General features: G+C 35.9%; 1 protein-coding gene across 1 annotated transcript; it reads left to right on the top strand.

Annotated features, from left to right (window-relative positions):
* Positions 1-210: 210 nt before the first annotated feature.
* TTLL3A (Tubulin tyrosine ligase-like 3A) lies at positions 211-17,600 on the top strand. The gene is made up of 3 exons (XM_017618096.1): positions 211-1,615; positions 10,788-11,300; positions 16,282-17,600. The coding sequence occupies exons 1-3, from the start codon at positions 211-213 to the stop codon at positions 17,598-17,600; spliced, it is 3,237 nt and encodes a 1,078-aa protein (XP_017473585.1).
* Positions 17,601-17,611: the final 11 nt, after the last annotated feature.

Here is a 17,611-nt window from a genome sequence, read left to right on the forward strand (position 1 = left end):
ACAACTTGCTGTACATTATGCGCATACCATGAGCACGTCCGTTAAGTCTGACAGCGTACGCCGCCGAGTTCAATTCATTCCGATAAAAATCCCGTAATTTAGTAGTCAGTCATCGATTTTCATTGTGCGCGCAACGCGTTCACGGCATTGCGGTCTTGGTTGGATGGTTGGTTGGTTGGCTTACTACATATAGGCAGGCGTGATTGGGAAATGCATGAGAAACCATGTGAAAATACCACAGAAAATGCAACAGAAACGCGCAAGAGATCAAGAACTAGCGGTGACAAGCAATTGCCGACAGATGGAAAATTGAAAAGTGCGTCAACGAAGCTGCCGCCAACCAGGCCAACACTTGCAAACGAAGAAGCAGAATCTGCATCTGCCATTCAAGTCGTAACAAATGGAGTTACGGCGAATGCACAGACAAGCGCCACGGAATCAGCAACGAAAATAAATCCAGCAAACAGCCACACTACCATTACGGCAACATCTACAACGGCTACGAAACCTACAACTGCCACAATCACCACTGCGACGGGCAGAGAGATAATACCAAGCGCACCGCCAAGCAATTATTGCAACCGACGCACTTGGATCACAACCGATCGCCTAAATGAGTTACGTCGTCGCGCACAGGAGGCGGTCAAACATAATAAAACCTTTACTATACGCGGCTCATTCCATTCCGTACGCAATGCGCTCGTAACACGCGGTTGGATTGAAAAGTTGGATGTGCATCGCAAACAAATTCCAACAGGCGTCTGTCAAGTGACTTACGATGATTTGGCACAGGGCCTGCCTAAACGCAAGCCGGGCGAGACGCGACGCCAGTATATTGGCAAGTGTGAACGCAACATTATGTCGCGCTTTCTCGAACATATGCCCATCGACTTTTTGTGGACTAATCGTAAGGAGAAATGCGATTATATAGACCAAGCTAAAAATCCCGGTATGATTATAAATAAATTCCATCGCGCGCCATTCACCTCGAAGGAGGGTTTATGCGCGCAGTTGAAGGACTTCCATTGGTTTTACGAGGAGGGCATGTCTGAGCTATACTTTCCGCGTTGTTACAACGTTTGGAGTCTCGAAGAGTTGGCCGAATTCATGGATAATTTCAAGCTTACCGCTTGCATTGCATTCGTACGCATCGTAGTTGATCGTTACCGCCGAAAGGGACTCGATGCGATCTTCTCCACCATGGGCACGGTGCCATACAACAGCATTGATTTTGCGCTCAAACGCTGTGGTGATTACTTAGATAGTTGTCAGCATAAGGATATTGATTTGGAGGATTTGTCACGCGTGTGGGAACATGAGTGGGATGTGTTTTTTCATCAGCATCAGCAGGTCGTTATAGAGGAGGCGAAAATTTTTACCGAACCAACGCGCGCGCCAGAGTATACAATGAAAGCGAGTATACAACTTTTGGAAAATTTACAAAGCTATTGGCCGCAGTATACGCTAGATGGCTACCAGAATTTATGGATTGTTAAACCAGCGAATAAGTGTCGTGGGCGTGGCATACAATTAATGGATAATTTGAAGAAAATATTGGTGCTTGTAAATCCGTCAATCGGTTCAAAGAGTCGCTATGTGGTGCAAAAGTATATAGGTAAGTTAAGCGGGATATTCAGCATTTAGATGAAAAAAAATAACTATGTGAGTCACATATTCAAAAGAGATATGTACATGCGGGTTTTCGACCGGAACTATAAATTTTTAAATATTTCATATAAATAATAGGATTTACGTGAGCTAGACGGGTTTGAAAATACCTCAAAAAATTATTGTACATCCTTTGATCAAATGTTAAAAAAAAATTTTACGCGGACCTTTCAATCTTAAACTTTACTATCATCTGAAGGGATTTTTAGAAAAAAAAATATTTTTAAAAAGCAATTTTTTTCACAAAAACTAGATTTTTTAGGTATTTTAAAATGGGTCCAGCTTACGTAAATCTTAATATTTTTCCAAAATATTTTGGCGGAAGTCTTAAAATATAAAAATTTTATAATTCCCATGACAAAACAGTACCGATTTTTTTTTTTCTTGAATGGATTGTGATGCACCCTAATATACATATGAATTTACATTAGATCGTACCAAAAAAAAAAGTTCGCCATACGTTCCTTACTCTAAAGTATTTTTGCAAGGCAATTTTGAAAAAAAACAAAATACATTTTTCATCATATCTTAGACAGTTGGACAGACGGATCTTAACGTCCGATATATCGATGTTCTTGTCTCAAGAAGACAATTTTGTTTTAGTAGTTTCTCACCACATCTCAGATCCTACCACCCTTACATGTTACCTTAATGTCAGTAAATAAAAGATCGCCAAAAATCATTTAATTTTGCTAAGGAAGTATTTCGATTGGAAGAATAAATTCGGAACGTAATTACTCATGAGATCTCAGTTTCGAACTATTTAAAAACTATTTAAAAAATAATTATTACTGAATGTGGGTGTCACCGAAAAAAAGTGATTCGGCCGAAAAAAATAAAAAATTCCAAATTGTATTGCAAAAATGCTTTACAGTCAGGGTCTACGTCCAACTTTTTCTGTTTAGTTGTAAGGTGGTGGCCTTTGTGGAATACTTCTAAAGGTATTATATAATTTTTAACAGTTCAAACGAGTTGGGACTTTAACCCTTATGGCATTCGTTGTCTATTTTAATATACCGCTGAGCAAGGACCGACAGGACAGGGCTGCCAAAATGGTAGCAAATGGAATATTATTAGAAACGGAGTGTATCTACTTTAAAGGAATATAAGCACTATAACATTGGCTTTACGTACGTCATCTCAATCATGGACAAAAGGGAAAATACCAACCAAAATAGGAGCAATAGTGCAAAATTTCTATTACAGTGACACAAGAAAAGCTATGTACGTGCAAAGTCCCCCCACACATGCAACTTACAAACCGGAAGCCGTTCGTTTAATAGTACCTTGGGGTAGTGGTAGACTATCGCCTCTGCTTCTGCGACCATCTTAATTATGTCCATAAAAAGACTGCAGTAGTGGCATATGTAGGTATTGTCCAGACGGAAGGCAATTATTGGCAGGTCGGGGCATCAGTTTAGATGCTGTTCGTATTATAAGGGCTCCTATTTTACAAATCGACTATGTACTTGAACCCCTAGCTCTTCCGGCTATGTTGGAAACTATAAAACTAAGCACGACAGTACTGAAATTTGCCACAGACGAGCAAGGCAGCATACCCCAATGGCAAACGAGATGAGACAATATGTAGAAGCAGCGTCCATTTCCCAACAACATGGACGCATAGGACAATAGCCAGCACGGAAAGGTAGATTAGCGGACATGCGAGGTTAAAAGCATATCCCCATCGTTTTGAACAGAGAAATAAGCTATTATTATTGCTCCGTGCAAATTGATTCACTACTAGCTCTTTTCAAGTCACCGGTTCAACGCCCTAATAGTCTCGGCGGCGTATAAGCGGCAGAAAATTACGATATGTGCTCGTTTTTGAAACGAACTTCTTAAGGTGATTTCGTTCCTACCAAAAAATGTTGCCATTGAACGGTGCAAAATGTGCTTGATGTTACACTCAACCCTTTGAAAAGGCATATTTTTGCCTTCCTGTCCTTGTCCAGCTCACGCATTTCATCATATCATCGTTTTAAGCAACCATCTTTTCAGGGCAACCGTCTCCCCTGACAAAGCTTCAAAGGGCAGAAAAGGTGCCTTTTTTGCCTTACAAGAGTGTGACATTTTAAGAAAAGAACACAAAATTGTTTCACCCATTGCCCTTAGTTTAGAATCGAACACGAAAAAAGGCGACATTTTTTGGTAGGGACGAAATCACCATTAGTGGTACAAGTGGGTATATTGAATAACATGTCAAATCAGGGCAAACTGGATGGAATAAATTTAACAGTAAAGAATGCAGAGCTTATTACTCCAACCGCCTGCCGACGATATAATTAACGACGGTACCGGGGAGCTTTATTTTGGCATAAAGAAGTCCCACACTTACTGATCTCGAGTTAGGTTTTCGAAACTTCTTCCCCTAAAACAAAACATCACCATAGTCGTTTAATTGAATTAAGACAATCATTGAATACCCAGGACGGCTGCAATAATACTCGTATAATGTGCCGAAACAGTTGCTGGGAAATAAGTACAATAGATATTACCTCAAAAAAAAATATATATACAGTTGTCCACAAAATAATAGGAGTGGGATATTTTAACCTGTTTTGGCTATTTGTCTTTAGTTTATTTAATGTTTCGTATTTTTTTGTAAAAGCCTAGCTGGTAATACAACAAACACCATATAAATTTACATTTTCAAGTTTGTACAAAAATTATAAAAATTCTGCAAATTTTCACCAAAATTTCAAACTATTTAACCAGAATCTTTAGAAAATATGTTGGTATGCAGTTTTGTAGCCCATTCAATTCTAGTCTGAAGAAGTGCAAGTTTCAAGCTGCTAAAAAATTCCGTTGATTTTTGAGAATTTTTTCGGTTGAAGGTGTTTCACGTTTTTTCCATACAAAGTATGTTCGACAATTTTCTTTTATATGGGGACAGTGCCAGCAAAAAAAATTGCCAAAAATCAACGGAATTTTTTAGCAGCTTGAAACTTGCACTTCTTCAGACTAGAATTGAATGGGCTATAAAACTGCATACCAGAATTTTCTCTGAAGATTCTGATTAAAAAGTTTGATATTTTGGTGAAAATTTACAGAATTTTAATAATTTTTGTACAAAGGTTGAAATCTGAATTTATTCGTTGTTTGTTGTATACCCAGCTTGACTTTTGTATAAAAATAATAAACATTAAATAAACAAAAGACAAATAGCAAAAACTGACCAAAATAACGCACTCCTATTATTTTGTGGACCACTGTATATATGTAGCTCTACAAAGGTCGTCCTAACCATACGAACTTCTTCAAGGGCTTGTAAAATAGTTACCTTTGATACTACATATGTATGAATTTCGTTCATTGAATTTTCTTGTGTCCTGCGTACTTTTGAAGTCTGAACTGAATTAACTTTTTGGGTGCAAGAACTAATTTCAAATTAATTTTTGCTATGTAGCTAGAAACGAGCACACATATACCCTTGTGACTAGTTGGAGTGAAGTGAAAAATTAAGTAAACGAATCAAAAAATGTAGACCACACACTTGCCAAGCCCACAGAATAAAAGTGAGAAGAGCAGAAAATAAAACGCTCAAAATAAGGCATAGGCGCGGTGGTTGCCATTTTGCCCGAAATGTACCGTTTTTGGTAAATTTTTTTGGTTGGTACACTTACACCCAGGTATAGTCGCGGTTACGATCTTTATAATAAAAATCATTGTTTTTCCGTTAAAAATGGATTCCTGTTTATGCGATTAAATTTAACCGTTAGTTTATGATTTTTATGTTCTCGATCAAAAAGTATTGTTACTTTTTAATTTTTATTTTCTCGATAAAAAATAATCCTTATATTTTTGGTCAAAAATAATCGGTTTTATTTTTTCGATCGAAGGTAATTTTGTCGATCAAAAATAATCGTTATTTTATGATTTTTATTTTTCGATATAAAATAATCGTTTTGAAATTTTTATTTTATCGATAGAAGGTAATCGTTGATTTTAGATTTTTACTTTTTCGATCAAAAATAATCGTTATTTGAATTTTTATTTTTTGATCAATAATAATATTTTTATTTTTTCGATCAAAAATAATCGTTTTGAAATTTTTATTTTTTCGATAGAAGGTAATCGTTAATTTTAGATTTTTATTTTTTCGATAAAAAAGAATCGTTTTTTGTTTTTAATTTCTAATTTTTGATAAATAATTATGGTTATTTTTTATTTATAAAAAAATAATCGTTATTTTATGATTATTATTTTCTCGATCAAAAATAACTGTTATCTGCAGATTTAGTTACCTTTATCATTACCAATACCATTAACATTATCAGTGCCATTACCATTGCTATTTCCATTACCATTGTCTTTAACTGTATCTTAAAATTTATCTCTATCTTTAGCATTTGCATGACAAAGAAATATACAAAAAAAGTTTTATTTTCTAAGCAAGAAATAAAACTCCAAAAATAATTGTTTAATTTAATTATTTAATTATAGTTCTTGAAATAAAACTTAAAATAACAAAAAGCAATGCCGTTGAAGGTATATCCAGTAACAAAGAGTCTATGTTGGTTTACTCCTTATGAACGCAGCATTTCTCTTCGAATGAGATTGAAATTTAAAAGTATTCATTATTTGCGTTCCCTGATAAAAACCACTCAGTTTAATAATAATAAGAAAAACACTATTTGGTCGCTATTGTAGGAAATTTAACTTAAGGGAGGTTTGCTTCAGCTTTATAAAATAGTTCAGAAAACACTATAAAAAATAATTAAATTTTTAGCTTTTTGTACATTTTTTACATTTTGATACACAAAAAAGAAGTAAGTGGCAAGCGTGGGCACAGGCAGAAAATGAGCACACATGTATGTTGAAAATCTACCTACATATGTACATACAAAATGTTTGAATAAATACATAAATGAATTCCCATTTATCTCTTTAATTTTATTCCAACATAAGTGCACGCTATTTTTGATAGGGGCACACTTATAGCGTCAGGGTATGCTCAAATGTAATGGAAATATTGCGGACTAAAAATAGCAAATATGTATGTATATGGTTATTGTGGCGAAAATACACGCACGCGCCACAACTTATGCAAAAATTTTAGAAGGTGAGACACGACGCTAAGGAGGGTAAAACAATACAGCAAAGTACTTTCACTGTTTATGCAAAAAATAAAGTACATATATAGTAGAAACAAATTGCGATAGTTTGCATATGATATGTGGAGGAACAGGGCCGTAGCCCTAGCCGTAGGGCCGGGGGGGCCCTATTTTTTTCACTTTTATTTGAACATATTTTGATTAAAAGAAAAATACTGTTAAAAATAAAATATTTCACACAAACAACAAAAAATATAATCGATAATCGCATGAGGCTATTGCCTGAAAATTTTAAAATGTACTTAGCGGCATTGTGCTACTATGATAGCACGGCCGAGTAATCATAGCCAACTTATGTACAGTAGACAGCATTCACTGCCCATATAAACAGCGGTACTGTTTTTCCACTGGAATTATAAAATCTATGTATGTATTATATTTTAAGACTTCTACCAAATAAACAGTTTTTTTTTTTTAATATTTTTTGAAAAAATTACCTCAGATGACTGAGTACTTTAAACTTAAAAAGTGTTCATAAAAATATAAAAAAAAATTCTACGGAATCATAATAATGAGATTTTTGATGCTGTTTTTTGCACTTTTTTCAAAGACTGGTTTAAGAAAAACTTTAATAACTCAGCCAAAACCTTACCATTTAGACTTATGGGGTATCATTTTCTCACCCTTTTAATTTCTTTGCGAATAAACTCACTCAAAATATGAAAAAGGGAGGTAAGATAAACGAGTGTCATTCCATGTTGAATTAAGATGTGTTGGTATTGAATAAAAAAAAAATTGGGACGTGATTGAGTTTTTTTTTTTTTGCAAAGAAACAAAAAGGGTGAGAAAATTATATCTGTGATAGCTTATAAGTCTATATCGGTAATGTTTTGGAGCAGGTTTTCAAGTTTTTCTTAAATAAATCTTTGAAAAAAGTTAAAAAAACAGCATCAAAAATCTCATTATTATGATTCCGTTGATACAATTTTTTTATAGTTTTATGTACACTGCCGGAACAAAGTATTGGCACAGCAATTTTTGTCGCAATATATGCAACAATTTTTATTCTAATATTTTCCCGCCAATTTTGTATAAAAATATGGTTCATTCAACAACAAAAAACATAAAAATATAATTCCTAAACTTTGTGCAAAACTCGCGAAAATTCAGCAAATTTTCATAAAAATTTTCAACTTTTTAATCAGATGAGTATGCAGTTTTGCAGCCCATTAAATTCTAGCAAAAAAAAATGCAAATTGGGAGTTAGTCAAAAATCACGTTGATTTTTGAGGATTTTTTTTTGTTGAAGGTGTTTTGCATTTTTTTCCATATAAAGTATTTTTGAAAAAAAATTTTTGTATGGAAGAGACTACGTAAAAAAAAATTACCAAAAATCAACGGTAATTCCGAGCTACTTAAAACTTGCACATTATTATAACAAAATTGATTGGGCTCTGGGACAAATCTGCATACTCAAAAAAATTCTAAAAAATCTGATTAAAAAGTTGTAAATTTTCATGAAAATTCACTGAATTTTCGCGAGTTTTGCACAAAATTTAGGAATTATATTTTTATGTTTTTTGTTGTAGAATGGACCATATTTTTATACAAAATTGGCGGAAAAATATTAGAATAAAAATTTGTTGCATATATTGTGAAAAATTTGCTGTGCCAATACTTTGTTCCGGCAGTGTAGATTTTTTAAGCTTAAACTGTTCTGTCATCAGAAATATTTTTTCCGAAAAATCCTTTAAGAAACTTTTTTGACTACAAAATGAAAAATGTCCTTTTTTTGTTTTGTACCAATAGCCGTATATAAAAATATACCAATCTGTACAAATGGACCAATTGAGTGCCTTTGCCTTAAAAATGCTAATTGCATGCAAAAAAATAATTCAACAAATTCTCGTAAAAACTTCGAGTTTTTTAATTAGATTCTGAATATGCAGTTTTGTAGCCCATTGATTTCTAGTAAATAGAATAAAGTACCAGTTTCAAATGGCTAAAAACTACGATTTATTTTTTAGAATTTTTGAAAAAGATCGAAATTTGTACGAAAGTTTGTTGAATTTTTTTTTTAATATTGCATAAATTTGGAAACTTGAATTCAAGCGGTTTTTTTTTAAGAATGAACTATATTTTTATAAAAAAAATAACCAAAATTAAATAACAACGAAAATAATACGTTAAAACACCTGCACCTCTCTCTTTTGACAGCCATATTGAACTATTTCAATTAACTTGTTAGTTAAATTTGTTTCGAATTTCTATCCAGGTGGCAATCTTCGGCAAAAATATTTTCGAAACAGAGTTATCTTAAATGTCTCTATTTTGATACCCATGCAAAATATTCAATTTAGCTTGAATATTAGATTGATTTTGACTTTATAAACAAGTGGCAACACTTCTAAAAACAATCTACGAAATCGAACTTTTTTATACCTCTATCGTTTGATACACATATTAAAATATTTTATTAAACGGAATAATTTAACTGATTTTGAGTTTCTAAAACAGTTGGAGACAGTTGGCTTTGAACTCCTATACAGGTGGCAACCCTCTTTAAAATCATTTTAGAGGAAAAAATTTCTTGAAAATCTCTTGTTTAATAACCATATACAAATATTTCATTTATTTTGTTAACTAAATTGATTTTAACTTTTTGAACTGATGGCAGCCCTTTTCCAAATTATTTCGAAACTAATCGCTTAAGAGCCCCTTTCGTTTGATACCCATATTGTTTAATATGCTATTTTTCCTATTAAGTCATAATTTCAAGGACTTTATAGTTTCAAAGATATGATTAACTTCACAAATTATTTAAAAAATGTATTTCAATGCAGAAAAACAGTATGGGTACCAAATGAAAGAGAAAATTCTGTAGAATTAAAAAAAAATATAATATTTTGGTTCCCAAGTAAGAATAGGTATTAAAAATGTCTTTTAATTAGTAGTGTTTTTTTTAAGCGAATGAAGTTAGAAGGACGAAATTCGAGGATGTTAAGTTTCAAGGATATGCAATGACAAAAGGTTAAAAGGACATTCTCAATACCTACTCGTCCGTACACTGAGTTTTTTTTTTAAATTATTTTTTGAAATAATCATATTTCGCAAGTTTCAAAGTTCTTTTAAAAAAAATCCTGATGTCTAAGAGAAAAACTAAAAACACAGTTTTACTATATTTAGCCCATGGTTTCGCGAATATATAAAGTTTTTTATGTGTAAAATTTGCTGTCGCATGGTGTAATATTAGTACAAAGGATAAAGATGAAAGCCATGTAAATTTTATTTGGTGATAGATAACGGGAACCACGGGGCTCGCGGTACAAATTTGAAAAAACATCGGAATTGGCGGGTTCGGAACCTAAAAATTGCAACTAGGAATGCACGGGATCGGTATTGAGTATTTATTCCCGTGCCCATCTCTAGTATGTAACTATATAAGTATGCACGAAAGTTTAAAAATAGTTAACAAAGAACTCGCAATAAGCCCTTAACATCATTGCTACCGACCCTACACAACACGATTCGTGTTCGGCTGCAAACAACGATACAAACAATACAATATACAGGCATACCTATGCACTTACATATCTACATATTAACATGTATTTGTGTGTAAATACATTTGTTAGGGGTAGTGTTTAAGCGTTTGTTGGCGGGCGCACAAAATCAATGAACTTTCAGTTTTAATGGCACGACCTCAACAGGTTGGCAATAAGCCTAATTTCCTGCCATGACACCATAAAATTGCGTGCGTGAGCATTCAACAAATGCCAACTCACAATCAGCCCAGGCAGAAGCATACAACAATGACAACAATTCAACAGCAGAAAGCGGAACAACCAACCTTCCAACGAGTGTCCTTGGCACTTTCTTAACACTAATACCTATTCACAAGACACAACGGCAGGCATACACACACTCGCACTCATTACATACGCCTATGTATGTATGTATGTATGCAAATTTATATTTTGCATTCGTTAACTTTTATGAATATGATTTTAATTAACTCAAAAAAAATAAATAAAATAAAAAACTTACCGCTCTCCTTTGCAGAACGTCCTCTAACCATACACCATACCAAGTTCGATATTCGTCAGTGGTTTCTCATTACCAACGTGCAACCACTTGTCGTTTGGATGTACAAAGAGAGTTATTTGCGTTTCAGCTCACAGGAGTATAGCCTGAGTAATCATCACGAATCGGTACATTTGACTAATCATGCCATTCAAAAGAAGTACAATAATGGTAAACGGGATAAACGCCTACCCATAGAGAATATGTGGGATTGTTATTCATTTCAAGCGTATTTGCGTCAAATCGGCAAATATGATATGTGGCAGGAGCGCATCTATCCGGGTATGAAGAAGGCTATCGTGGGCACAATGTTGGCATCGCAAGAAAATATGGATCGTCGTCCAAATACATTCGAATTATTCGGTGCAGATTTTATGATATGCGAGGATTTCTATCCGTGGTTGATCGAGATCAATTCAAGCCCCGATTTGGGTGCAACGACCAGTGTGACGGCGCGCATGTGTCCACAATGTCTGGAGGATGTAATAAAAGGTAAGAGGAATTAGTGATTTCGCTATGGCTATGCGGTTGGTTTTTTAGAGATAAACTGAAGAAACTGCTACTGGTACTTTTAATGTTAATGACTGTTAATAGTTGCGATCCCGTACGAGTCCGGACTAGTCAAAATCGGTCACATTTTCCTAGAAATCGATCCCGTACTCGGTTCTCTGACTATTGAGAGGACAAAAAAGAGAGTAAAAATGGTCCTCTCTCTGTCAGAAATTACCAGTTTTAGTCCGAAGATTTTTTGCTGGCAAGCTCTGGTAAATGTGTCAAACGAGCAGCTGTAGTGTGTTTGGCAACCAAATTGTAAACAAAAGAAAAGTGTACTCTGCTAATGCATGTTGAAAAGTATTTTATTACTTGTTTAAGTCGATTCTAATCAATTTCAAAATATTGGTTATTTATATGTGTGACCTGAGTGCGTTTACGTATAAAATAAGCAAAAATATACAACCAAAATTTGGAGGTTATGTTGAAGTTGATAGAAGTTACCATTTATTACTAGAAAGCGATCCCGTACTTTTTAATGTTGCTCTCTCGCTCTGAGCGAATTTTCATTTTTGGACAGTTTTACTAGTTTTAGTTCGATTAATACGCGATTGCACCTAGTATTCTGGCAATTTTCTTTCAACTCACTACAGTCTTTCAACTCACCACAGCATTTTCGTTGTCAATTTTGACAACTACACTGAGAAAAGAGTTTAGTTATGTCTCTCTTAACACATGATTTGATAATAGTTACATAATTGGATTATAGTTACCAAATCTTGTGTTGAGAGAAATATATTTAGCTGACTCTTTTCTCAGTGTATCGTGGAAGCTCTTTTCTGTTTTTCAAAATACTAATTGAAAGCTCTAGCCGAAAGTCAAGGCTCACGCCACAAAACGCGGAAGCTAAATACAAAAAAAAAAAAAATTATTAAGAAAAAAGAAAAGGTAAACAAAATAAAAATATTAATTTAAATAAAGAAATATATTTTTCTTCTTTAAAAATAAAAAATAAACATTAACAGCAAAGTAAATAATAAAAAACTTGTGTTTAAAAAAATAAATTTCTAAAAATTAAATAACTCACAAGACGTGTTACACGCAATATCTTGGTCTTACAATTTTTTTATTTCTATGCAAAATAACGGTTAAACAGGTTTTAGGAAATTTTCAACTAGACCAAAATGTTTTCAAACTTATAGAAAATATGTATTTTTTTGCTCTTTACTGGCCTTGTAACAAATCATATTCAACAATTTTATTGAGCTTTTTATTGAAGAAGTCTGGTGAGGAGATGTGGTGATCTCCAAAATTGTAGCTATAACTTTTACCATTTAAAAACTGTAGTTGTTTCTCCACATTACGACTCTTAACATCTTTTGAATCCCCTATAGATACATAATTTTCTTTTTAAAACAATAAAAACTTAAAATTAAAAAATATATATATATATATTGTATTGAGAAAAAATACATAAAATAAGGTTCTAAAAATGTAATAAATTTAAAAAAAAATTATACATTTCTTCTTTATAAAACCATAAGATCTACAAATTTAAAAAAAAAACTGAAATAAAAAAAGCAAAAAATATTATTTAAAAAAAAATCAGCTGCTTGAGGACTCTCTCGAATGGCTTACAAGACGAGCAGTGCTAGCAAAATCATATGCATCTCCATTTAGAGCAGAGGTTCCCAAACTTTTTTTCTCGTATACCCCCTTCATAAATTTAATGGTTTCGGTGGACCCCCTGCTGATACATCTCTAAATATTCCCAAAGCTCGTAAAAAAATTAAATGTGAAAATTAGATCAAACAATGTAAATTTGCATCGCGGGTGAATTCAAAAAGTAAACCCAGAGTTGCCAAAATAAAAGTAAAATATTTTCTTGTGTTCTATTTATAAAAATAATATGATTACACACTTGTAGGTTTTAAAAAATAGAGCACGCAAATACATCAAAATACTCTCTCGCTCGGAAGTTATATTTTTTAAGAGCACTGCGAGCGCTAGCTATATTTACATTATCTTCACCATAAACTCACCAAATGTTCGGCTCACTCATGACTTTGCACGTGGAGTATATGTAAAATAGTTTATTTGTGTTAATGGCATCATTTTTATTTTTATCGCTCCGAGTTTTAAAATGAGGGGAAAAATATTTTTTCACGTTTTTAAAACACAAAACTTAAAACATCAAAACGGCTAAGCTTTTTACGCCAAACTTTTCAGATATTGACAATAGGTAAAAGAACGAGTTAAAAAAACTCAACCAAGACCTTGTGAGATTGAAGGCAACATGAGTTTTGTCCACCTGCATCCCCTCGATGCCTCTGCGAAATGACTGCATTTCTGAGCGAAGTATTCACTCAGTTTCTGACGGTGCGGACCGAGGAATGCTTGGTCTGAGCCAACTCTGACCAATTGATCAGATGTCTCATAACCAGGTACTCCAGAGTGACCTGGCACCCAGAGTAAAACAACCTCGTTATGTTCACCATCATTTTTTAATCAAGACTTGCATTGCCGAACTAGTTTGGAAGTAGTTAAGTAGAGGGCTGGTATNAAATTTGCATCGCGGGTGAATTCAAAAAGTAAACCCAGAGTGGCCAAAATAAAAGTAAAATATTTTCTTGTGTTCTATTTATAAAAATAATATGATTACACACTTGTAGGTTTTAAAAAATAGAGCACGCAAATACATCAAAATACTCTCTCGCTCGGAAGTTATATTTTTTAAGAGCACTGCGAGCGCTAGCTATATTTACATTATCTTCACCATAAACTCACCAAATGTTCGGCTCACTCATGACTTTGCACGTGGAGTATATGTAAAATAGTTTATTTGTGTTAATGGCATCATTTTTATTTTTATCGCTCCGAGTTTTAAAATGAGGGGAAAAATATTTTTTCACGTTTTTAAAACACAAAACTTAAAACATCAAAACGGCTAAGCTTTTTACGCCAAACTTTTCAGATATTGACAATAGGTAAAAGAACGAGTTAAAAAAACTCAACCAAGACCTTGTGAGATTGAAGGCAACATGAGTTTTGTCCACCTGCATCCCCTCGATGCCTCTGCGAAATGACTGCATTTCTGAGCGAAGTATTCACTCAGTTTCTGACGGTGCGGACCGAGGAATGCTTGGTCTGAGCCAACTCTGACCAATTGATCAGATGTCTCATAACCAGGTACTCCAGAGTGACCTGGCACCCAGAGTAAAACAACCTCGTTATGTTCACCATCATTTTTTAATCAAGACTTGCATTGCCGAACTAGTTTGGAAGTAGTTAAGTAGAGGGCTGGTATAATGCCTTAAGTGCAGCTTGGTTGTCACTGCGGTCACGTAAACTCCTTCACCTCCACCTATGTTCTACCACGTAGTCCATGGATTTGAGTATTGCAACTACCTCAGCCTGGAAGACCGAAGCATATTCCCTTACAGAAAAGTGGATCTCATCTCCATTAACCTCGAAAAAGACCCCAGATCATGAACCAGAGTCAGTTTTGGAATCAAACTAGCATTCAGTCTCAGGGAACTCAACATTATAGAATTTCTTCAGCAAAGGTAATGGTACTATCCTGTAGCACTGAAAAGACACAAGTGCTTAAGCCTCTGCCGCCAGCAATTTTTGCGGCGCCCCACTTATTATCATACTAGCGTCCGGTTCTTTTTAGTCTGCAGGTGGCCTCTAAGGCAATTAAAGTTAAATAAAAAGGCTATCAAGCAATCATTTTGGTTCTTTACATCGAAAACAGATAAATTTTCGTGGACAACCATTTACAACTCATGGACCCCCATATTTTGTTCACGTCACCGTGGACCCCCGTCGAGTCTTCCGTGGACCCCTGGGGGTTCACGTGGACCACTTTGGGAATCGCTGATTTAGAGCATGAATTAGTGCTTTCCGTCACATTGTTTTAATTATTATTTTTTTTCAAGTTAATTCTCTTTTAATTTTTAGATTTTATTGTGTTACCTTTTCCTTAATTCATTTATCTTTTAGAAACTTAAATTTGTCCCCTCATTTTTTAACAATATTTTTTTTTTCTTTTTTTGATTTCTGGTCTTCAAACCTTCCGTAAGTTGCCTAACTCTCTGGTAAAATTTTCGGGCATTCCTCGTGTCGGCCAGCATTTCAACCTCTTCGCACTCACGTATTTCGGCCTCTCTCTTCTTATTGCGAATGCATTGATTATGATTGCAGCTTTTCGACGATAAGCATTTGGGCGCACATTTTTTGCTGTACAGAGGCGGTTGCGTATCTTGGCTGCAACAAGATAGTGGTCCGAGTCGATGTTTGGGCCTCGGAGTGTAGGTACGTTGAAAACACGGGAAGCATGCCTTCCGTCTATCACAACGTGATCGATTTGGTTTCTCGTTTTTCGATCCGGAGACAGCCACGTAGCTTCATGAATCTTTTTATGCTTGAACCTAGAACTGCATACTACCATGTTTCGGGCCCCGGGGAAGTCGATCAGCCTCAGTTCGTTAGCGGACGTTTCGTCGTGGAGGCTGTATTTTCCGACGGTGGTTGCAAAGATCCAATCCTTGCCCACCATGGCATTAATATTGTGGCGGAGGCAGCGCTCGTACGTGCGCTCCAAACGCTCATAGAATAAATCCTTGAATACCTGATCCTTCTCTTCCGTCGGGGTATGGGCGCAGATGAGCGAGATGTTGAAGAATCTCACTTTGAAAACTTATTAAAAAGGACCAACAGAACAACGGAACGACCTCCTCGTTAGCAGATCTTTAAATTAAATATTCTTTCGAATAGTAGAAAAGAGCTTTCAAGATAGTTGGAAGATTTGGCAATTGTCTTGCGAAAGACTACTACCGCTTAGTTTTGTACCGCTACTTTTAAAGGAGTTTATGTTACAAGTGAAATATTTACTTACTTTAACCACCAAATTCCAACGCCTTCAATAACTCCACATTAGCTCGCCCAAACTCAATTATGCCTTGTCTTCTCTTTGCAGTAGTCATCGATCGTCGATTGGATCCAAAATCTGATATGGGAAACTTTGAACTGATCTATCGCCAAGTCGTGCCGCCTACACCCGCCTACATGGGGCTCAACCTGTTCGTTAAGGGCAAACAAATCGTTACCAAACTGCCACACCATCACCATCATCATCATCATCATCATCAGACACAGCAACGTGACCGTCCCGCCCTAAACGGTCATGCGTATCGCCATCGTGCCACTATCACACCAGCCATCTCGAATGTACACAAAGCAATGCCCACCTTCAATGCCACGGAATATGTGGAGAAATACATTATGGAGGCAGGCAATAGCAGTCGCAGCAGCATAAGCGGTGGTATTGGTAGTGGTCTTACCACTTCGGGTGCCATCATACACTCCTCGCCCACGCCAATGCAAATGGTGCAGAATGCACGCCGTAAATATCATACGACTCCGCAGGCGCAAGTAATGATCTGTCCGAATCTGCTGAAAACGCCGCGCTCACAAATCGGCACACGGCGCAAATCCTTCACAAATCTCTCAAACAAAGCTAACACAATGCCACCTAGAGGTGCGAAGGATCAACAGCAGGCGTCGGCGGTGCCGCTTATCAAGCGACATCGCAGTTGTGGGCCGCGGCTAAGCAGCGGCAGCGCAACTGCTAACATCAGCGGGGCAACCAATGAAGTTGATAAAAACTTCAAGTTCATTATTAAAAAATGCGGCATACCACAGGCTGCGGAGGTCAAAGTTCACACGCCATTTTCAAATAATCAAACACCCGATGAAAGCCTTACGTTGCACGCAATCAAAAGCAAAAGCGCCGATAACATTATTGATATATTACGTAGAATGAAAGGTCAACAGCAGCGTTTGACAATGCAACAACAAGGGCTGCTACAAGCCACAAAACCACCGGCGCGCAGTCGAAGTGTGACGGCGAGTGAGTTGCACACCGCAGCTGTAAGCGAGAAGTCACTCAAGTCTTTGTTGGGCAGACAAACGAAGGCAGCGGCGGCAGCGGCGGAGGCGGCGAGTACTACCGATGCAGCGCAAGTTACACAGAAAGGTTGCAATTCCGCAAACATAAGCACTGTGGGGCGTAGTCTTGTAACCTGGCGTCGCTCTAGGCGCCATCATAATAATCGTTTAACCGCAACCGCTAACAGCACTAAGTCAGCGTCCGCCAGTGTTTATGTTTGCAAGAAGACGCCAATGTCGATGTTGGCTGTCACGGCTACCCACCACAACTTGGGCTTAACGGTCGCGGAGCGTAGTACACGCAACACCAACGCCACCACAGCTTCCAACGTCCAACGCCATAGCTAAAATGTAGGAAA

Source organism: Rhagoletis zephyria, unplaced genomic scaffold (genome assembly GCF_001687245.7).
Source record: "Rhagoletis zephyria isolate East Lansing unplaced genomic scaffold, Rhagoletis_zephyria_1.1 Rzeph_scaffold_00033, whole genome shotgun sequence".
Classification (NCBI taxonomy): Eukaryota; Metazoa; Arthropoda; class Insecta; order Diptera; family Tephritidae; genus Rhagoletis; species Rhagoletis zephyria.

Coding starts and splice junctions, on each gene's coding strand:
- TTLL3A (XM_017618096.1), top strand. CDS start 211: ATGCATGAGAAACCATGTGAAAATACCACAGAAAATGCAACAGAAACG. Junction 1,616..10,787: donor TGTGGTGCAAAAGTATATAG/GTAAGTTAAGCG, acceptor TCTCCTTTGCAG/AACGTCCTCTAACCATACAC. Junction 11,301..16,281: donor TCTGGAGGATGTAATAAAAG/GTAAGAGGAATT, acceptor TTCTCTTTGCAG/TAGTCATCGATCGTCGATTG.